General features: G+C 43.3%; 1 protein-coding gene across 6 annotated transcripts in view; it reads right to left on the bottom strand.

Annotated features, from left to right (window-relative positions):
* Dap160 (dynamin associated protein 160) overlaps positions 1–22,644 on the bottom strand; it is an 87,620-nt gene that overhangs the window by 58,637 nt on the left and 6,339 nt on the right. For 5 of the 6 annotated variants that reach the window (XM_065441134.1, XM_065441133.2, XM_065441136.2 and 2 more), the window contains exons 8-22: positions 21,711–21,924; positions 19,182–19,293; positions 15,574–15,723; positions 13,689–13,829; positions 13,340–13,418; positions 13,120–13,256; positions 9,954–10,122; positions 8,993–9,105; positions 6,690–6,892; positions 6,019–6,169; positions 5,020–5,166; positions 4,328–4,386; positions 4,092–4,156; positions 3,257–3,444; positions 1,322–1,414 (exon numbers count right to left, since the gene is read on the bottom strand). In XM_065441134.1, coding sequence (XP_065297206.1) covers positions 1,322–1,414; positions 3,257–3,444; positions 4,092–4,156; positions 4,328–4,386; positions 5,020–5,166; positions 6,019–6,169; positions 6,690–6,892; positions 8,993–9,105; positions 9,954–10,122; positions 13,120–13,256; positions 13,340–13,418; positions 13,689–13,829; positions 15,574–15,723; positions 19,182–19,293; positions 21,711–21,924 — 2,021 coding nt within the window. The remainder of the gene's footprint in view (positions 1–1,321; positions 1,415–3,256; positions 3,445–4,091; positions 4,157–4,327; positions 4,387–5,019; positions 5,167–6,018; positions 6,170–6,689; positions 6,893–8,992; positions 9,106–9,953; positions 10,123–13,119; positions 13,257–13,339; positions 13,419–13,688; positions 13,830–15,573; positions 15,724–19,181; positions 19,294–21,710; positions 21,925–22,644) is intronic. The other variant, XM_065441138.1, reaches the window with a different exon arrangement.

Genomic DNA, 22,644 nt, shown 5'->3' with positions numbered 1-22,644 from the left:
ATGACAATCAAAACTAGAAGCCTTAGTTATAATGAACACCAGACATATGATAAATACTACTATGTCAGACAATTAGGTATAACTTGGAATCGCAGAAAATCAAAAGCACCACAGAAGATTAGCATCAGAAACATTGAAAAAGAGAAACTATATTAAGACAGTGATTGGCAAAAAACAAAGGTGGCAGTAACAACCAGCCTTATGAAGCACTAAATTGGCAACAATATAAAGTTTTGAAGAAAAGCAGTTTCCAAAATATACACTTTAAGGGCATGCAAAAGGAATACAGAAAAAGAAAAGAAACAGCCACAAGATCGAACAAGAACTAAACCATTGCCAAAACCTTAGGAATATTGAAACACAGGCAAAAAGCCTGCTGCACAAAAACAGAAACAAGCAGAAATGGAGAACACCACAAGATTAGTACAAAAGTTTCTCAAAGGTTTGCTAGTATACTAGATACGTCAGTATGAAAGGGAATGCTGGATTTGTACTCAACATCAACATTTTTACGCTACAACCAAAAAGACACTACCAGAAAAAATGTTTCAATACAGGAACTGCTTGGCAGACGTTGGCAACAGGCTCTTTCTGTAATCATAAAGCCAGCTTTCCTCAACAGCAGATTGCCTAAATAGTGATGACAAGTCTCATAGAAATGTGCACAGATGCATGCAGTTTGTGCATTTCATGTGCTAGGAGACATAGATGTGATTCCTGTATGAAGACATATGCCACAGCTAAGTTCTAGCTAGCATGCGCAGTTCACACCTTGTCTTCATTTGAATGACCGGTGCTGTCATTAATTAAAATAATATCTTTTAAATTAATTCAGCATGTCTGCAATTTGGCAAAGAGAAATTGCAAAGTAGGCAAAAATAATGTAGAGAAATCATTGCTTCAATTCTCCTCCACCATTCGCTTTCATATTAGACCAACATGTACAGAATAGTCCAATTTTAAAGGGAACACCTAGCCTATAATAAAGCCAATAAAACTAACATTTCTTCACCTGTATCAAAACAAAGTGGCTGATATAACCAATGACATACATTTATAAAGAAAAAAAGCTAGTCTGCTGGCCTTTTTTCCATAAATCAGCGATAACCTATGGCAGATTACTCACTGCACGTTCACTTTAAAAGTGGACCGTACTGTATATTAAAAGAATGCAACTGCCTTCCACAATGCATTTCCCATCAAAAGCAGAAGAATTAAGCACTGCTCCAGCAAGCTGTAGTTGCGTGCAATGCGGTGCCGGCGCAGTGGTAGCGAGGGAACAGAATCAAGCAGCTGGGGCTCAAAAGACCAAAAGATCTACCTCCGCTCCAGTGAAGCCCAACTCTTCATTGGTCGGCAATGTGGAAGTTGCATTCAGAGGAATTTCCTCAGCAGCAGATGCTGCTTTCTCCTCCTTCAACGGAAAGGACAACAACAATGTCGGCCCATACCAGCAGGCACACACACCTCGTGGCAAGGCAAGCCGTCTTGCAAAACACTTCGGGTTAGAAAATCCCATATGCAAACTCACTTCTCTCATATCTAACAAAGATTTCCTCGCTTGTAGGCAACATGATATATAACTTCAAACTCATTATCTGTTCTTTTCTTTAAAGGTCGAAAATACCGGGAACGCAATTCTAGGAAATTGCAGCCTGACATGTTCTAATGCATAGCATGGAAGAGTTGCTGATCGTGTTGGTACAAAAATTGCAACCAATTTACTGCTTGGCATAGAACTAGCTAGCAAACTTAAGAAATCATAAAAATCATGTGTAAAGTCATGTACAGAACAGGTTGCTCTGGGAACTAGTGTACTGTTAACTCTGCTCTGTCGCTAATGTTGTGCTCCGACGTTATGGTTGCTCACATGGTTGTTAGCACAGTTTACATTTATGCTGAAGGCTGCATTACAAACAGCAATTTGGTTCATATTAATCTGCCTAATTCCCATGTTATCGCTTATGTTAGTTTGAATTGCATTATCCAAAACTATGTTGACAATTGGTCCTATTATTCCTGCTAGTGCTCCTGCATATTTGTATATCGCTCAATAAACTGTCCAAGGTAAAAGCTCTAATGCTCATGGTAAGCTTGTTTTTGAACATATACATGTCACTGAGAATTCATTTCACAAAACACACCATGACAAAAGAAAGATTCTATTTTTGCCTGGTCTGTGACAATTTTCAAACTACCTTCTAATTACACATTCCTGACAAAGTGAGCCCCACAATGAATCCATCGAATCTGGCAAAGCTAGAAGCTGCAATGGTACAAGTTTAACCCTTTTGTGGCAATATGTAAGAACGGTCAAATGTAACTTTTTGCGTGTAATAGAATGAAGGCACTCATCAACAAGAAATTAGCATTTACCCACATGGGAACAGTCTTAAAACATTTCTGCCAGCAAAAATGGTCTTGTTCTTATAACACAATTGGCTGGCTGTTGACTCTGCTCCTCATGTAAAGAGCATGCATTCATTTTCCCTTCCCTTCTTTCCCTTCCCGGTGCTTCACAATGTTGGGTGTGCGACAGAAGACGGCGTGCTTCCTCCCCGCTCTCCTCCCTTTCACGTGGACAATATTGAGCAGCATTATCGGCTCGCCTGACAGCGTGCAGAAACTTCGTGTGCAGGTGTTCTTGCCACTTAGTTCGCGTTGAAGCAAGAGGCACCACGAAGGTCAATTCGCTTGCTCCTGCTACTGCACTTCCTCATGCCAGTGTCTTGACAGCGAGTGTCCGCAGTCATCGAGTGAGATGTGTTCATGTTTGCTTGTGTGCCCGTGACACCATGCTTGTCAATTTATTTCGTAAGTGAATGTTTACAAGTTTATACAGACGATAAAGCTACTATCCTTACTTCGTATAGCTGTCTAATAATTTGGTATTGCAATCGAGGCTTCACCTTTAGGGCAAAGCTCCGACTGCTTTCTTTAGCACGCTGCTGGCAGCTGTGGACTCCTAATCGCAGCGGTCATGCCAAGGAGCCATGCATTCAGACTCGTGTCATTTCTGGCAAGTGGTAATGGTGGTGTTGTTTTCCAGTTTCGATATAAACAACAACTTTTGCAAGCCTTTCGTGATGCATCCATTTGTATTGCAAATAAAATTTTGCACAGAGACTGCTCTATATAACTACGCTATCTCAAGCTATACTTTCGTGTAGTCCAAAATTTTGTTGCAGTTGGCCTTTATTAATGCATGCCGCACGTCAGTAGCGCCCTGCCACAAAAGAGCAAATCATTTTCCTACCTTGACTTCTGGTTCGTACAGGCGTACGTAGTTGCTAGGAAAGATTCCCGTCTGGCCAGCCAATGTCCCCGTCCACCACTCGCCTTCTTTCTTGCTGACACTGATCACGTCACCAGCATTGAAGCTCAGGTCACCTGGCTCCTGAGACTGGTATGCATACAGGGCAATGTACTTCTCCTCGGCTGCAACTGCAGGGGAAGAAAGCAATGGCTTAACGAACACGAACTGCCTGCACGAGGACCGTGCAGTCAATCATGGATGCATGTACAGACTTCATCTGGCACTGCAGCAATAAAACTGAGGTTTTACATCCCAAAGCTGTACAAGGCTACCAAGGGCACCATAACAAAGGGTTCTGGATTAATTTTGACCGCCTGAGCTTGTGTGCACCTAAGTCTAAGTATGCGAGTGCATTTGCATTTAAACCCTTTCAAAGATAGGAAAGGAGGTTTCGCAAGAAAGCACACCTAACAAGGCATCAGTGAGAAAGGTTTTAAGATCAACAGGTCACAGAAAGATTGAGGCAAAGCAAAATGAGCTCATAAAAAGGGGAAACTTGCATACAAATACTGGCACGTGATTGTCAGCTGCATATTGGAAGCAATTTATAAACTTCTCAAGCCTTGCCAGAAATGTCCGACAGCATTTTATAAATTTTCAGCAAACAGATGCAAGGTGTGCATCAGTCTATTCTTCATAGGAAAGCCATCCACAATTGCAGCAAGAGACCAATTATGTAATTTAGCTCACCTTGTATGCTGCTGATAACAATTACTGCTTCAAACTGTACCTGTAGGCTACCCACCATTACAGAAAAAAAAAGGTAGAAACTAACCTGGGAAATCTGCTGGGGGTTCAGGAGGCACATCTCCAAATTCTTGTAAATCCGACACCTGGTTGCTGAAATAAAATGATTATAGCTTTAAGCCATATATATATACAAGACAGAAGCGAAGCTTGTCATGCAATCTGTTAGATGTGGTCATCATCATATAACAGCAAGACAGCCTCACTACCCCCAATTCCCTGCTAGTGCTGATGCATGATCCAATTTATTTACAAGTGACTTACTTGAATGTCTTCACAGGGCCTGAGATGAGTCTGACGTAAGACTTTGGAAACCATCCCAGCTGAAAGGCGTAAAAAGAATGATAAAATAACTGTACAAACAAAAGAAAATCAAGCTGTAATCGACTTCCGCAACACATTGCAGCACTGAGTTAGGCAGGGCCGTTGTACCAGAATGAAGAACATTCATATGGCACTCAAAAATTTATGACAAGAAAGTTTGACATGTGCTATCTGGTACAAAATTTTACGAGGTGCTATATATGGCCAGCTGCAAGTTGGAGACTTTTTGCATTGCGTGTCTTAGGTTTTCTGCCTTTATGGCACCATTCATGCACCATACAGTGTAGCTGTCACACTTTGTTGACAGTGACGAATTTCCGTGCCAGTTCAAAGCCACTGATCACATACCCCATATCACTTGTGTCAATAAGCTGAAGCATCAGCTCTGTCAACTATTTCTAAGCAAATTACTATAAGCAAGACAAGACTACAAACAAGCAAGACTACCAGCAAGGTTAGGTTAGGTTCAGTCAGATTATAGGTTACATATTTATTTCAGGGCCCACCCCTCTAGAGCAATCAAACTGTGTGAAGCTGCTGTAGTAGCCCCCACTATAATGTGTCGACGTAATCTGTAACCTAACATATCAGCCATCACGGAAACACCCTCTATGGTAAAGACAGACACTTGCCTTTCCTTGGAATTCACCGTACCACCACATGTCTTGCTGCTCTTTGACTGCAATGACATCGCCTTTGTTGAAAGTGAGATGATTTTCCTTCTTCGCTCTCCACGGAAACAAAGCTTGTGCCTGCAAGCCCTGTGGGGCAGTTTCTCCCTGGAAATAAATATAATAGAGTTGAGAAGACCTGTTCGTGAAGCCAGTCTTGCGGCTGCATCTCTTTGAGCATAATGGGGCATAGTGCAAGCAAGGGACTGTGCTTTGACAACTGCACTAGTATTAGAGGTACCCACGGATTGTCCTGCACCCAGAAAACAAGACAGCCTATTTATGGTGTGGGGGACAACTACCTTGAAAAATTGCATCGACCATATTTCAAGATACAGTGCAACACTTTTTGAACACTGTAATAAAACGTTCCTGGTCTGTAGACAATGCTACCATGAACGTACAGTTCAAATTATTATTCCACTGCATACAGCAGAAAAATCTCGCATGAAATAATGCCTTTTCTCTTTCCTGCTACTTTCGAGGCCATGAATGACAAAGTCCATAGATGTCAGGCACTGTGTGGCTGTTCATGACCAAAAGTCACTCTCAAGCAAAGCCTTGCTTACGTATGAACAGCCCTCCAATCTTCTAGCAAGCGAGGAAACGGCAGCCATTAACACATCCAGCCCATCCTGTCACCATGCCTTTGTTGCTCTCAGGCACTTTTATCAGACACCAACCTTGAATGGTTACTATAAGTGCACCACAGAAAGAAAAAAAAGTGAGGAAGCAGAAATGGGCAGGACATTTACCCAGCTGAGAGGGAAATGGGAAAAGTAGATATTCCACTCTGTATGTCTCCGTTACTATTAGGTCCTCTTCAAAACTTTATTCGGGTATATATTCATTCGAGGGCATTGCACTCGCTTCAGTGTGTTCTCAGTACCCCGCACGAAAGGTGTTACACGACCCTACTTGAAGCACATGGCCTCCACAGAGGGGTCTGCACCAGCTCACCTCGCCAGGCACAGGAGATGTGGTGTCCACACTGGGGGCCCCCCGGGGTAGCTGGGTAAAGCAGGAGTTCTCCGAGGGCTGCAGAACATCGGGCGCAGACACTTCGTCCAGTGTCGGCTCGCGACCATTCTCCGGGGCCTCGGAAATTCCTCTGCAGACAGAATGAGAAACAAGGCGTACATTACATTGCAGGAAAGCTGTGCCTACCATGTTTTGGCATGTGAACACAACGTCAGTGAGGTTACCTTCTGTGAAAGTATCACAACCCAAGGTGCTAGATCAATATCTCTACAAGGAAGCCACACCTATATGCAAGTGAATGCATAACACAAGCTGCATGTCTGTAAACAATGAGCCGCAGAGCAAGCAAAGAGGGCAGACTGCGCTGACCCTTTGCTTCTTCTCTGCTCTGTCAGCCATCTTGAATATTGTTTGCAATTAACTTTTGAATACTTGGCCAGATGTACTAATACTGCCTCGCAAGAAATGAATGCCAGCAGAATTTTTTTCTGCTCGGGGTGAACAAGAGTAGCACACAACATTTTCATGTCCCACTCTGCAGCATGTCTATAGACTAAGTATCGTTCTCCCGACGAGGTCATTATTGCACACCAGCAATCTTTCTCAGAAAACAAAGCCCGCATGGAAAAACAGCGGCAAGCATGGCTCACTCCAGGGTCATCTTCATCTCGGTTCCCACGATGTGCACAGTCTCAGCCGTGCCGGCTGCGGCGGCCACCTGGTTGCTGTCCACGGGAAAGCCACCAGTGGGCGAGGTGACCACCTTCTCGACGTAGGACTCTGGAAACCAGCCTGTCTTGCCCTGTAGCTCTCCCCCGAGCCAACCCGGTTCCCCGTGCTGGTTCTCCTGCACCTGGAACCAGAGACGTGACAAAGCACTATTTAACCAAGGTCCCAAGGCCATTTGCAATTCTTAGTGCCCATTAAAGCTGCATCATAGCACTCTCAATATTAAATAAAATGCAGGCTTGTGCAAGTATGCGATATTCTATGATATTCAATTGAGTATTGTGCTATTCAATTCTGTTCAAATTTCAGTATCAAGAGTTTTCAAAGTATTAGGAATGAACAAATCTAAATTTAAAAACACAATCGGCAGTTTCGTCGAGAAAGCCACAATGCCATTAACATGTCTCACACAGACAAGTCAAAAACAAATTCGTTTACAGCCGCCAGCCAATTTTTCGAACCTCCTTGATTATTACAACATACCTGCAGCACTGTCACCTTCTCTATTGAAACCAATGTGTGAGAGCGTCCAAAATTTCAGACAGTGTATGGTGTCTCCCTCGATTTTTCAGAAATTCCCACACATTATGCTGGAAAAATGGTGTCTAAAGAATGCTGCTATCATTTACGTTTTACGTTTTTCTCTGCACTCTCTCTCTCTCTCCTCTTTTGTGATGTGTGGCAAGGTGGCTTCTCATATTCTGCAGTCACACTGAGCTGCAAATAGATCTGCACCAACTTGACACTAAATAACTTTGATCACCAACACCCGGTGAAGCAGTGGTAGTTAGGCCTAACTGCCATGGCACTGTGATTGGAATGGGCATGATGCATTCCCTGCCAGCCGGCTCGGTAGTGGACAGCTACTTTAGTGAGCATGTCCACTAAGTTCCTCTGTGTGCTTACTAGATGGAGCAGCTTATATTCGAGTGTAGGCTATAAGCACGCACCTAAACTTGCACAACACAGCCTAAATCACAAGCGTTGTGAAGTCAAGGTTGCATGCAATATTTGCACTTCACGGAATGAATTTTGACATAATATGAAAAGCACCGACCATCACACAATTACAAGTAGACTGAACCTTGCATTCAATGAATTCCTGCACCAAGCAAAAGTCTAATTAAAATTTCTGTACTGCTTGCATTGCAAGAGATGTTGATCAAGCTGAATTATTGCAATAAATATCGCTGCACTTTGAAACTAAACTGCTCCTTAAGATGAAACTGCTTCCATCTTTACACCTTTCCTCCCGTCCACCCTACCTTCCATCTTTGCACCTTCCCTCCCGACCCTCCCAACTGTTCTTTTTTTTTAACATTTTTCACTTTCTGGTGATTTTGTCAAAATTTTATGCGAATGCCACAACTATTCAAACTGTTTGCTTCATAATTATTTGGCACTACTATTAACTTTGAATTTGCTTTAAACCAAAAAGGTATATTCACACAAACCTAACAAAATGCAAGTGAAAGGCACCAGATACAGAGCACAGAAATTAAGATACAGAAAACACAAGCTTAAATACCGATGAGGTGGCAAGGATATTACAGATTTTTTAAACACTGAGTACATTTTTTACAATACAAATGGTTGCTGTGTATCGGTAGAATTCACTTTTTACTTTTTAAGAGAACACGAAATTAGTATTTCAGGAATGATTAGAGCTTACCTGTGACATGAAGGCATCAGCAAAACTTTCTTTACTATTGTAGGCCTACCTAACAAGCCACATCAAGCACTTTTTTAATCAAGTTGATCACGCATTGATATTGTGTTCATCTGAATACTAATTAGTAACTAGGTGTTCTTTTTAAGGGTGGACTATAGTGCACATCATGCACAAGAGCTAGAGTACTGATATGATCTCTGCAACAGCTAAAGATGTGTCCCAAGTATCAAGCCAGGGTCATTGGGAGAATTTACTAGGGCCATTTTTAACCTACAACTACGTACAGCCACAAACAAAAAATCCAGACATTATGGATCCCACGAAAAAAAAAAAAGAAGAAGAAATTCGTTGCAGCCTAGATATGCACAATGAAATCAAGCACTAGAGCCTACGTATGCCTGTTCTTCCAGTGAAATGCGTTGAAATAATTCCCCATCTCATAGCTATGCTACGAGGAATAAAATTTTTTTTTGCCAACTCCGTGGTCTTTAGACTTTTGCTCTTGACTGCATGCTAGAAATACTGTTACAAAACGACCCTTGTACTACTCACCATGATAATGTCTCCTGGCATTATCGAAAGCTCATCTGCATTTCGTGCCTCAAATGCATATAGTGCTCTGTATTTTACAAGACCAGAGGAAGGCTCAGGCTGAGTGCTTTCACCTGAAACACAGAAGCAGGCCCAGTCATAAGACTTAAACATGGCAATCTTCAAAATTGTAGAGCAAGAAATTCAGCAGGCACCACAGGAGGATGATAGTCAAAGTCGAGCGAAAGTTTCCCAGTAGACGTGCTGAGATATGCTGCTGGAAGCAGTTAGTGGTTAGCTTCGTTGGTAAATGCAATGAGGCGTGCGGGTGCTGTGATGTCGCAGTGCCACCAGGATCAGCCCATGTTAATAAGAACCATGTCAAATTCTCCTGTGCCACAGCATTCTCCTGAACTCTGACGAAAAATGACCAGATTTTGCCCCGCTGTACCCTTTACAAAAAACAATGTAGTCAAATTTTAAGCATTAGGATACCAAACGTCAACCAATTATTGAAAAAGTAAAAATTAACAGCATTGTAATAGGAAATGAAAGAACTGCACATGCAAAAGGGCCACAAAAAGGTATTGATAGAAAATGAGAAGTATTGTGAACATCTCGTCCTTGGCGGCTTTTATCATAAATGCGAGGATGAACCTAGCTCATCCATGGCACAGAAGGGGTTAAATCTCTTTGCGAGGACATGCATCTTGCACTGGTAATATCAGAATTAGACCACCAAGCCACCGCCTTTGATTGCACGTTTCTGGGATCAATTCAGTTAACGCAGCCAGCCACCGACGCAAAATGGTGTTAAGAGCCAAAGAAAGCTTCATACTGAAACAGTCATAACTTAATTGTTACAAGTTGAGCATCCCACATGCAGATTTAATGAAAGGCTGCTTATTGAAGGTATCTTCTGTGGCATCAGCAAGTGTAGCAGAAGGGCATCAGGCATCATGAGGGGCATTTGCTGGCATACCTGGCCATGAATCTGCAGATGCAAACTCCGAGTTGTCATTCCAGGCATCTAATGTTATGGAACTGCTCTTCTGCTTCTTTAGTGCTAGAACTTGCTGCTTCTTCTGAGTAAATTCTCTCATCAATGTCTCGTTCTGCTGAACAAGGTCTGCTAACCTATCTTTTAACTCCTGGAAAAGACGAGGCGATAATATTAGATATTGCAAGCAGCACCCACTCATATTGCAGTAACACGCTCGCTTTCGATCACCACTGACACCTTTAAAATCCACATGCCTGATTCGCTCCTTTAAGCGAGCTTGTGGACGGAAGCCAATGGGGCTCCCCAATTTCAATAATCTTTGACTTCAATGGTCATTGAAAGGGCGTGTTTGATTGCAGTATAACACTGCTAAATGACGGCACTAGAAAAAGCAGGAGTGCTGCTCTTGTTGCACAGCCATTGTAAAAGGTTTTGAAACTGCCCTGTCAGTGACAGGATCCGCTGCCAGGCTCTGTGCTGAGGCTCCCATACCATGTCTGGTGCTGTGAAGCCAAGGGACGGTGAGCATCACAGTTCCTCTCCTAGTGAATCCCAATGGTGCAGAAGGGCGGACCACTGGGCTAGTTTGTACTGCAGATTGTATTGCAGCATAATCAGAGGTCTGCCTGCTTTGCCTGTCCATGCTTCAAACAAACATTAATTTTATTAAGTGCTCGTCCTGTTTTAATCTCTATGTGTCCCGCTGCAATTCATTCATTCATTCATTCATTCATTCATTTTCATACTCTTAGGACCCGAGAGTATTACACAGAGGAGTGTTCTAACAATAAATTATTAATCGCAACTTTAAAGGCGACAGGCTCATCGATTGCAGTGACGGAGGCGAGAAGTTGGTTCTAGTCACTGCTTGTTTGCGGCAAAAAAGAGGCATGGCAAGTGTTAGTGCGACATAAAGGAATTTTAACCTTGAGCTTATGACAGATCAGTGAAAACACATACTCTGAAAGGAGAAAAAGATTGTGTTGGGTTAGTGTAAAAAAAAATTGTGATAGAGGTTTAAGCGGTAGCATTTACGGCTTGACCGAAGTGTCGGTAGACCTAAATTAGCTTTCACTGAAGAAATGCTGGTGTAGCGACAGTAATTAGAGAGCACATATCGGGCAGCGTGGTTCTGAATGGATTCAAGGCAGTGATTAATGTGGAGCTAGATGGGTCCCAAATAGAGCAAGCATATTCTAATTTTGATCTAACTAGAATTGCATATAATTAAATTTTTAAATTGGAAGGAACGGAGGAAACATTTCAGCATAGAAATCCAAGCATGCTATTAGCATAGTTAATTACATGTTCAACATGTATATTCCACGAGAATGTGCGAGTTACATGGACGCCAAGAGAGCGGTAACTAGTAATGGGAGCTAAAAGCAGAATTATCAAGGGTATAAACAAAGTTGTCATTAAATTTATTGTGATGCATTACTCTCATGACCTTAAAAATGTAAATGTTTAGCTTCATAAGCCATTTCTTGCACCAGTTAGAAATAGTGTCAATGTCGGATTGCAAAATAGAAACGTCCTGTGGGTTATTATTTACATGATAAAACATATAATCATCAGCAAAGAGTTTAATGATAGTTAATACCGACAGGTAAGTCATTAATATTAATAAGAAATAGTAATGGGCTTAAAACCGATCATTGTGGTATGCCTGAAGTAACAAGAACAGTAGGGTAGCCATAATCATTAGCGTGAACATACTGTAAACGTTTAGACAGAAAGTATTAAATCCAGTCTAGGATATTAGGATCTTTATAGAGCTTGGTCATTTTTAGGAGCAATGTTTTATTTCGGCCCCAGGTGGGTTTGGTTGATGAGGCACAAGGTGGCATGTTTTCTCAGTGCACTTGACGAAATCTGATTTGAATAGATCAGTAAGAAACCAGGTACTGCATCAATCATCAAACAAGTTGCCTTTTCTCCTACAGAACAAGAAGAAAAAAATGAATCCCAAGGATTGGCCAGCTGAATCAACAATCGATTTCGCTGGGCATTTAGAGCAATGAAAGTTCTATGGAGGCACCAGTTTGCAGCCTGAAGACAGAAATTTAAATTAGGTTATGCAGTTTTCACACGCCTAAACCTCAATCTGGATACGAGGCAAGCCATAGTGGGAGATTCTGGATTAATTTTGACCACCTGGGGCTCTTAGAATGCACCTAGATCAATGTACACAAGCGTCTTTGCCTTTCTCTCTCCCAGCCAAATGCGGGCACCGCAGCTGGGATCAAACCTGCGACCTTGAGCTTAGAAGCGCAGAACCATAGCCACTAAGCTACCACGGTGGGCAGCCTGAAGACAGGCCAGGTCGCATGTTTAGTGGTTTTGAAACTTAAAACAAAGGAGTAGATGCACTGTAAAGACTCCAAGACGTCCATGTTCCACCTTGCAAATGATGCAATTCATTTTCAGTTTCTCTACTATATGTACGTTTTTTACTGTTCCTTGCCATCACCATGACCAAAATCGCCACCAACTTGTTGATAATAATAAGTTCACTCCTGATTATCAAGCATGCACATAAACACCACTTTACATGAACACCAACATGTGCATGACCACTTCATCTGAATCAACCTTGTACAGCACGTTACCAAATCCACTCCATTTGTGCCTAGAAATCACGACTCAATGCAGTGCCTATTTTTCCTTTTTTCCTGTTCGGCACACACCTTCACAAACTGCACAGGTCAGGGCTTTTAGATGCAGCACAGCTTCAGCGTCCATTAGCATCCACACTAACAGCCTTAAATGACAAGCATCGTGGAGTCAAGGTTGCAGGCACATAATCTGCACTTGATGATGAAGCACATAGAGATGTGCGACAAGTGAATGCGAAACGCTCTCATAACCTTGTCCATCACGAAATTTGAAGTAGACATTTCGATAGAGCACGACATAATGAAAACTTCTGAAAAAGAATTTGCTGCAGTGCTGGAGTTGTAAAAAACAGCAAAATTGATTTTACTCTTGAAATCGCTTTTTCCAGACTGCCCAATATCTCGGAAATTTCTGCTGCCTAATTTTTGCACTATCTATTGGCAACGGTATACGAACCATTTCCACGAATATGAAAGTCTAGGATGTGCAAGCCTAGGAAAGTTGTCGCTAAAGGCTGCGCTCTCACCTTTAGCTGAGCATTGTTATTGTCGACGTCCTGCTGCTTGAGCTCGGCTTCCTTCTCAACGCTGGCCAGCGTTGAGCGTAACATGTTCAAACTGATCTCTTTGCTCCCACAGCTGTTCATTGCGAGAGAGTAATTATCTGGAAGCAAAAAAAAAGGTTTTTGCATTCCGGTGCTCGAAGTGCAGCAACGTTTCAGGTTATTGAAAAGGACAGCAACTCACTGTTGGCTCCAATTGTTTTCAACCGGCCCTGGTGGCTAAGTTTCTCTTGATTCAAGAGAAGCATTTTGTCGTTGATTTCCTAAGGGAATTATAGGGGCAACACCTTATTACGCGCACATCAATCCCATAAGAAATGTGATTTGCAAATAATGCATAAAGCAACATGCCTCTGCTCATGGAAAATGGACATCCACACCAGGACAACTTTTACAAGTACAGAAATGTATGCAACTTCAACAAAACGCAGTGAAATTTAACGAGATTTCCTACACGTGCACAGAACACGTCAGTGTTGAAGGTTCAAAGCAATAGCCCAACATGCAGACAGTATTTGAAATCTCAAACTTGCCTTCAGTTCCAATCTTGTTTCGTTGAGTTCCCTCATTTTGGTGTCTCTTTCTACTCTCATCTCGTCAATGAACGCTTTCATCTCAGCAACACCTTTCTTTGTGTCTGTCAGTTTTTGGTTCGCCTCGTTAATTTTGTTCTCCTGCAAACAGCAAAGTGATCCAGTCAGCACAATCACTGCATGCAAACTTGGCTGCTTACCAGACTTCAGCAAAAACAATTTATCATGTTTGCTTTAATTTATACAACCATTTCTCTAAATCTCAAACTTGGGCAACAGTGGTCTTACAATGAATCTTTGAATTCAGCAATTTTTCCTCATGTTTTCTTGAAAGGAAGACACTATCATTTTCATTTTTGTGCTATTTAAGAAATTAAGAGGACTAGAACTAAAAAAGAATACATGGATAAGACGAACAGCACTAGCATTCGGTGCTGAGGGCTAGTGCCATCATCTGTCTCACTAGTTCATGTCTCAATCAGAACTGCAGTTGCAAGCTAGGGAATGCCATATTTAATGAATGCACCCCCAACTTTGCGACAGTGCAGTCCCATGATCGAACGGCCTTGCCGTAGCTTTCCGGAGAGACTAGAATCGTTGACTCTTGCACATGTGCTTAAAGCAAGTGTACTTCATACTTAACACATCCTTTCCGCCAGTGCCAGAGCAAACGCACCTTGCAGATTCAGAGAATCTGCAAGGTGCCTTTCAGAGAGAACTAATATAACAATAACAAAGTGTATTCTTTGTTCCTACTTCTGTAAATTTTTGGCAGGAGCGTAATCGTGAGCATACTTTTCTAAATGTTTAAAATGTTTAAGCCTGATCAGGCCGTTCATCAGGGCAACAGTAATATGGAGGGGCTTTAGTAAACGGCGTCACCCATCTATTGAAATACCCAGCTCGCCTGTGGTTACCAGAATACCGGACACGATCAGCGCTGCGACAGAACGGTCGGAATGCATGCCAATTCATTAGCTCTCGCTTCGGATCGTCTGCCGGTCACTGGTGGAGAGGTTGGAGAGCATTCACACATTGGCTCCAAGACAACTGGAAGTAGACGACACGGTGTCCCATCCCAACGTAAAGCCAGTGAAGGTGGAGATTTGCCCCAATCACTTGGCAAACGAGTTGGGAAGAATATGCATGGCTATGAAGGTGGGTAACTTGTAATCGTCCGTAGCTCTCTTAATACGAGACACATCACACAAATTGTGGTGTAAATGATTTACTGTAGCTGTACTCTACGCGTCTACAAAATTTGTCCAAACTGTTTCACAGATCCTTTAAAGTGACACTACAAAGAAATATATGTTCAGTTGCATCAGTGTGCACTCCTGCTACACCAAAAGGCCTCTCTCACTGCAATAGGAAGCGTGGTAGACCTGATGAGATGCAATAACTAAAAACAGGCATGAGAACACTGCTTAGAAGTTTCTGCACCACCTTGCCATGAAATTATATATTTTGATAGCGCCTGCTCAAACCTAGTTGATCTTTTATCAGTAGAGACAGACTACACTGCATTCTAAAGGAGTCAGATACTGAACTTGGCAAGCTTCAAGAACTTCCACTGAGCCACAATGACCCAATTACGAAAATATATTTCGAAATGCGTGATGTCACACTGAAATAACAGCGCTGAGATTTCGACAAAAAAGTTTTGAAATATGTAATCTTAATCTTGAGTCTCCTCTAGTAATTGACCTCATACTGCAAAATTAACGAAAATAAAAAGTTTTGAGAGACTAGTTTATACGTCCAAACTGATTTAGTGGGTTCTTTTTTTAGCCTCCCTTTAATTTTTTCAGTTCAGTTTACTGAGATTTCACAAAGATCCATCCTGCACACACTCCATAAGATGGCCACAGCATTGAACACCCACCACTTGTTCAATCTGCAGCGCGAGGGCCTTCCTGTGACCTTTGAGCCGGCTGATGTTCTCCTGCTCCCGCTGCTTCTGGGAGAGCAGCTCCTGCATCCGCTGCTTCTCCCACTCTAGCTGGCGTTGCCTCTCCATCTCTCGCCGAGCAGCCTGGTGCCAGAAGAGAACGACAGATGGAGGAAAGGGTCATTTACACCAGAGTGCAACCAATGCTGCTCTCAGAGCTAGGTCGTCGCTAGATAAGCGATACCCGTTACTAGCACAGAACCAGATGGGACACAGAGTAGACAATGAACCCTGCAAGCACTTAATTACAATAGAATTACAAGAGACGTTTGCTTGACACTGTACCACATGGGGCAGAAACAATTTCTTTTTTTTTCACACATGCACAGTAAAGGTACAGCCATGAGCAAAAGTATGCGGACCACAGGAGCGCGTGCCAAACTGCATCGACGCGCCGTCTACCGACGCGGTGCCTGCTGTCGAGAGGGCCGCTAGAGCAGCGGTGCGCATGCGCGCCCCATCATATCTGCTGGCCTGACATGTAGCTTTGCCTGACGTGGTTATGGTGCTTGTAGACTGAACGTCTACTGGGTGTCGTTTTCTCGGTTCCTTCGCATGTGGGCCATTCTTTTACGCAGCGGCTGTGGCTGGGATGGAACGCGCGTCCGCTACACTTTCAGTTCAGTTCAGTTTATTTTCCTTAAAGACCCCCGATTTCAGGGGTATTAGATAAGGGGTGGGTACAAGATTCGAATTAAGACTAGTTCAAGTAACGTTCAAGTTCAAGCACGCATATATATACACATACATAGTATACATATTCAAGTATATTCACACATGTATTTACATATATCAAAGCCTATATATGTAGACCAACATACACGTATGTAAATACAAACAACACATATAAGGAAAAATCATGTACAATGTGGTTGGAGATGGTCAGTAACATGTTATAAAAATATGGATGGGCAGATTATGTCGACAATGGCGGCGGGGAGGCCGTTCCAGTCTGCCGCCATGCGAAGAAAAAACGAGGCTAAAAATGTTGATATTCGTGAGTGTGGTCGTGAAACTTGCAGCGAGTGGCTCGTCCGGTATGACATGCGCGCCGCGGGCGTGATATATGGTGCTTGATGAAGGATAGGACTGTAAAAGAATTTGTGGTAAAGACAGAGGGAAGCGATGCGCCGACGTAAAACGAGGTCCGGAAGCCCAGATAGTGATTTCAGTGACGTAACGCTTACGTCATATGAGTACGACGAATGGATGAATCGAGCAGCGCGGTTTTGTACCGCTTCAAGAGCGTCGATGAGATATGCTTCGCATTCTTACCCGGGAGGGGGGGGGGGGGGGGAGTATGGCACGCCGCACTGCCTTCTGCGACGCCCTTAGATGACTCGCGCAAAATGGCTTTTTGCGGCGTTGTATTAACTATTCCAATTTTCGCTGCCGCAGGTAGAAACAACGTTTTGCAATCGGCGTCCGCCGTCGCGTTAAGAATTGTAAATGAGTTGCAAGCGCTGCTATATTCCACCACCAGCAGGATGCTAAAAGGAGGAATTAGCGGCAACGTACTGCCTTTATTTCTTCAAACCCTTCACCAAGGCTTGCAGAAGAAATGCACTCGAGGGTGTCACTACAGACAGCTGCTGCAACGCTGACAAATGCGCGAGAATATAAAATCAGGTGCAGCTGTGCGGTGCATGCTGCCGTTAAATTCTAATTACAGTTACCACCTTGCGAATCTGGTCGGGGTGACCAACCTGAATCAATGGTCGGGGTGACCACCGACAAACTCTGGTCTTGAGGGCACTTAGGACGAGCCAACGTGCTGCTGTTATTTTCAGAGATTATAATTTTCCCAACTGTATGCACGATTTCACTACGCTGTCAATTTTTGATAGGCGGCGATGACGCCTCGGAGGTGCCGTGGTATCTACTCGTAACGCGATGCCATGAGGATACGCCGACCAGTGATTCAGGTCGGTCATACCAACCCGATGCGCAATGGGGCAACTGTAATTGGAACGTCATGGAAGCATGCACCGCACAGCTGCACCTGATTTTATATTCTCGTGCATGTGTCAGTGTTGCCGCAACTGTCTGTAGTGACACCCTTGCGTGCATTTCTTGTTCAAGCCTTATTGAAGGGCTTGAAGAAATAAAGGCAGTGCGGTGCCACTAATTCCTCCTTTTAGCATCCTGCTGCTGGCGAAGCATAGTAGCGCCTGCAACTCAATTCTACTTCTTAACGCGACGTCGGACACCGATTGCAAAACCTTGCTTCTACCTGCGGCAGCAAACGTTGGAACAGTTCGAGATAACACAACACCGCAGAAAGCCATTTTGCGCGAGTCATCTGAAGGCGTCAGAGACGGCAGTGCAGTGCACGAGAATGAAAGCGAAGCGCGGCGGACGCGCGTGTCATCCCAGCCGCAGCCGCTGCGTAAAACATCCCAGATGCGACGGAGCAGAGAAAACGACGCCCAGTGGACGCTTCGTCTACGAGCACCATAACCACGTCAGGCAAAGCTACATGTCAGGCCAGCAGACATGATGGGACGCGCATGCGCACCGCTGCTCTAGTGGCCCTCTCGACAGCAGGCACCGCGTCGGTAGACGGCGCTTCGATGCAGTTTGGCACGCGCTCCCGTGGTCCGTATACTTTTGCTCACGGGTGTACATTTCCCTGGTTATTACTGTGGTCCAACTCGGTTTGAAGCAACGAAGAGCCCTCTTAAGACTGAAGTCAGAGAAAGCCTGCCCAAACTGAATATTCATTTGCTCCCAGAGAAACAGGAAACAGGAAGAGCTTTGTGACCAGAATATTGGCAAATCTCAATTGTGCTTTAGCTCAAAGGTGACAGCGCCTCCGAATGCCCCAAGCTGGAGTGCAAGTCTCCAGCTGAACCAGGCAAATATCTTGTAAGTGCTAGATTTCAACCAGCCAAATGTAAAAAACACCGCGAGAGTGCTGGAAAGCGAGCTGTCAAATGTACCATAAATGTAGTGTTTGAAATGGTTTCTGCCTGATGTAGCCCAGTGTCAAAGAAATGTCATTTGTAGTCCTGTGCTTGTGTTAGTGTATACTCTTTGTGCTCTGTTCAATTTTGTGCTGGTAAAATTTTTCAAAAATCATCAGACTGACTTTTCATCCTCTTACATTACAAAGGTCAGACCAGAGTGAAATTGAGTGTAATAAAATTTAGTTTTAACATGTTTCTTGCAACATGCAGCATCATAATCAAAAATTGAGAAAAGAAACAACAAAAGTATTTTTTCAGCAAGGTTAATTGTTTTCACAAGTGTAGACCTCATGACTGAATTCCAAAGGATATTTCAGGTATGGGGATAAACATTCACTTCGAAAACACTGTGAATTAGGAAATTTGTGTGTTGTAGATTAGGACACTCGTATATTAACATCACAGTTGAAATGACGAAGAGAGCCTCAGCACTGCTGCTGTCACTTAGCTGATGTAGTGAAGAAAACTGAAGCCCCAGCATTGAAGCTTAGGTGACTGCTCTGTGCTGGACCTTATGTGACTAGGACAGTGAAAAATAAAACACGACCACAAAGAAGAGGGAAAGTGACTAACCTCTCTTTGTTCCAGTGCTTTCCTTCTCTGTTCTTCTTTCTCCTGTTCAATCTCTCGCTGCCGAGCCAGCTGCTTTTCAAGTTCCAATTGACGACGCCTCTCCTGCTCTTGTCTGTAAGAGCCCAAGTAGAAATGGAACACATGAAGTGCAGCATTTCTGAAGATGAACAGCTCCTAACACGATCCTGTGCTACAGCATAGTGTATCTGCATGCTGGTTATTGGTACCTGCTTCTTTTGCAGTGTGCAAGAACCAGGATGCAGCGATAACTGAAACGCCACTGAGTGTTCTTGTGCATCTTTATTCTTGTGTACTGCCAAATGACCTGTACTACATGCAAGTTATTTGAGTACCCTAAGAAAGCTCAGGGGGAGATTACATAGCAGAAATAACATTGAATAAAACAGGGCAACATGTTCTTGCAACTAAAGAAAAAAAAAAGGGGCAAATAGAGGGCAAACTTCATTCATACACTTCAGAAAAAAGCGCAATAAAAAACTAACTAACCAGAAAAGCATATCATCCAAAGTTACTAAAGCATATGGCAGACTCAACTGTAGCTGAAATCTATGTAACACGAAGCACTGTGCAAATCATTACAGTAGGAGAATTCGAAGCACGCCGAGCCGGTAGGGCCCAAGTGGCTGACGCCATTTTTGCGGTTTCCGCAACCTTATGTTTGCACTCGCCAAATTCGGTCTGGGTCAGCGAATTTACTTGGGACAGCAACAGGAAACCAAAACAAAATAGAGCTGGTGAGGATGCGCAGATAGGATGCTGCTAGAGCAAAACAGGACGCTCACATCAGACCACATGTAGCAGGGAAAGGATGAATGGTGCGCATTTGGGTTATCCATTATTGAAAGCATGCAGTATACACTTCCAGTGAGACTATGCCACGTGTGCTGTGAAAGAGATACTGTATTTACAAGATTCTACCGTGTTCTCGATTGTAGCACGCAGTTATATTACCACCCAAATATTTTAAAAAATTTGCTTGGTGCCAATTCTACTGCACACATCAAGTAATGAAACCTGAGTGATGCATGCCATGTTGAAACAATTTTCTGGAACATACAAAGGCAGACCAACACGCGCACAACCAAATCCTAGCAGCTAGTCACTATCGAGAGTCTGACGACACCTCCTCTTCGCTGTCTACCGACCACAGAAGGTTATCTTCAGTTCCACCTAATGCATTAGAAATGCCACACGTACAGCAAACTGCAAAATGACTGCCCCAAACCAAGGCAGAAAATGAAAACATCCGTTCGATGGTAGTATGGCTAGCTACCTTGCATTGAGCATTCTTTTATGAAGAATTTGTTTCAGTTTCGATTTTGAGTAGAATTAGTTACGATTGCAATACGCATGCAAATTTGAACAGACTTTTTATCCAAAAAAGGTGCGCATTAGAATCGTGTAAACGTGGGAGATCAGCATGCTTATCACAATAGGGTTAACGGTGATAGCTGTGAATGCGACATGCGAGGACATTTGCTGGTGCCAAGAAAGGAAAGTGAATGCGTGCTGGCTTTTCCCTATGACATGAGCTGGCAAGTACTTTCTTGCTCATACAGAATCTGGTGAAAGGACAAGTTCTAGCTCGATTCGGTCATCCACTCAAGGTGACACGAAATGAACAGTTGGATTGATATAGTATATAATGCAACACTTGGCAAATTGTAATGGTAAAGCTTGATTTTAAGATTAAATCTTGAATTGATCCCGGTAAAGCTTAAAGAATTCTGTGCACCACTGCAGGAAATCAGATAAGAAAATACAAGCAACTACTGTAACAGTCCAATATTCCACACAGTTTTTCTGATTAAAGTGTGTGGTTGACTGAAAGCTCAAGTGCTCAAGTTAGCCTGACATGAAGGGTCACACACCAATGCAAGAATTCTACAAGTTATTCTACAAGAGTACAAGTTTGTTGCATCAAAGAAACAATGGAGCAAAATATAAATTTAAACTAGGCTAGTTGATTTTTCAGAGATACCAAGGAGGTCTAACTGAAAGCAGTGACTTGGTAAGCCAGGAAATGGCACAGAAGAGAAAAATGGGTGCCTGCCCCGCCCCTTCCATAGCCAGCTTGAAATACCTATCCTATCTCCCAGTGATGTCAAAGGTACTTTATAAACATGTGGCCGAGTTCAGAAATAAAAAATAAAAATCTTGTACAATGCGTTCACATCTGCACAATAATTCCACTTAGCTCTTTTCACAAATACCTCTTTCACAAGAAGGACGCAAACAGAGACAAATAATGCAAAGCCTGTGATACTGCACCAATATCATCAGCTGCATGTATACCGAAGGATCAGATGTAAAATGCAAGTGGCACTGGATATTTTTTTTTTATGTTGGTCCCTCAGCAAATGCTGCCAAATACAAAACAGCATGTGGCACCCGGTCAGTCATGCAATTGGTGGTTGAAGGCGATCTCTCTGCATACGATTGTGGACATAACATTCACAATACTGTGTGGTTTTAACGAGGCGCAAACATGGATACACGGTGCCGTACCGTATGCGCTCCCTCTTCTCCTGCTCCTCCCGCTCCTTGCGTTCCCTTTCTTGCTGCTCCTTGCGCTGGCTTTCAAGCAGGGCCTGCCGCCGCTTCTCTAGCTCTGCCTGGCCCTTCTCAAAGTTGGCCCTCCGCTTGTCCTCAAAGGTGGCCATGTTCTTGTCGTCGAGCGGCATCTCACCTGGCAGCGCACCCAGTAACTCTGGCATGGGACCTGACATCAAATCAAAATCGAATCAAACGAGGAGGTGTAATGTCCCACAGCAACACATAGAGCTATGCTTGACATCATGACGGAGTGCTCTAAATTAACTTCAACCACCTAGGGCTCTCTAACGTGGACCTAAAGCTGAGTAAATAAGTGTGTTTGCATTCTGAATGCACCTGCTGCAGTTGGGAATCAAACCAATGAGCTCGTGTCGAGCAGCACAATAGCATAATCGCTGAGAAGCTGCAGCTGGCGGGACCTGAAAGTGCAGTCAATCACAAGTACTTCAAGACAGCACATCAGATGCGTTATGCTAAAAGACCTCGATAGAAGCCCGACTGACCAAACAAACTGAAACACACTTTTCAAGCAACAATGCACTCTGTTAAGGGCTCTCTTACAGCTACACAAGGCCAGGCAACATTGCGTATCCGACAAATATTAGCACAGTATGAAAACCTCGTCTTTGCAGCGAGATGCTTGAACATAAAGCACAACAGCACAACGGCAGCAAATGCTCTGCTAAATGTAGAAAGATCCCTTGCTACTAGACACACTTCTTAAGTGCAAATGAAGTTTGTGCAGCCAAGGGCAACAAGAACACTTCACTGGCAAGAAAACTAAGACAAAAACTAAGACAAGAAAAGATGGTACAGAAGCAGACTAAATGGGAAGTGATGACAAATCAAAATGTGCACAGAAATGCTCGAGGAAGCAATAAACAGT

Source organism: Dermacentor albipictus, chromosome 5, assembly GCF_038994185.2.
Source record: "Dermacentor albipictus isolate Rhodes 1998 colony chromosome 5, USDA_Dalb.pri_finalv2, whole genome shotgun sequence".
NCBI classification, from domain to species: Eukaryota; Metazoa; Arthropoda; class Arachnida; order Ixodida; family Ixodidae; genus Dermacentor; species Dermacentor albipictus.
This window is presented reverse-complemented; position numbering and strand designations above follow the sequence as displayed.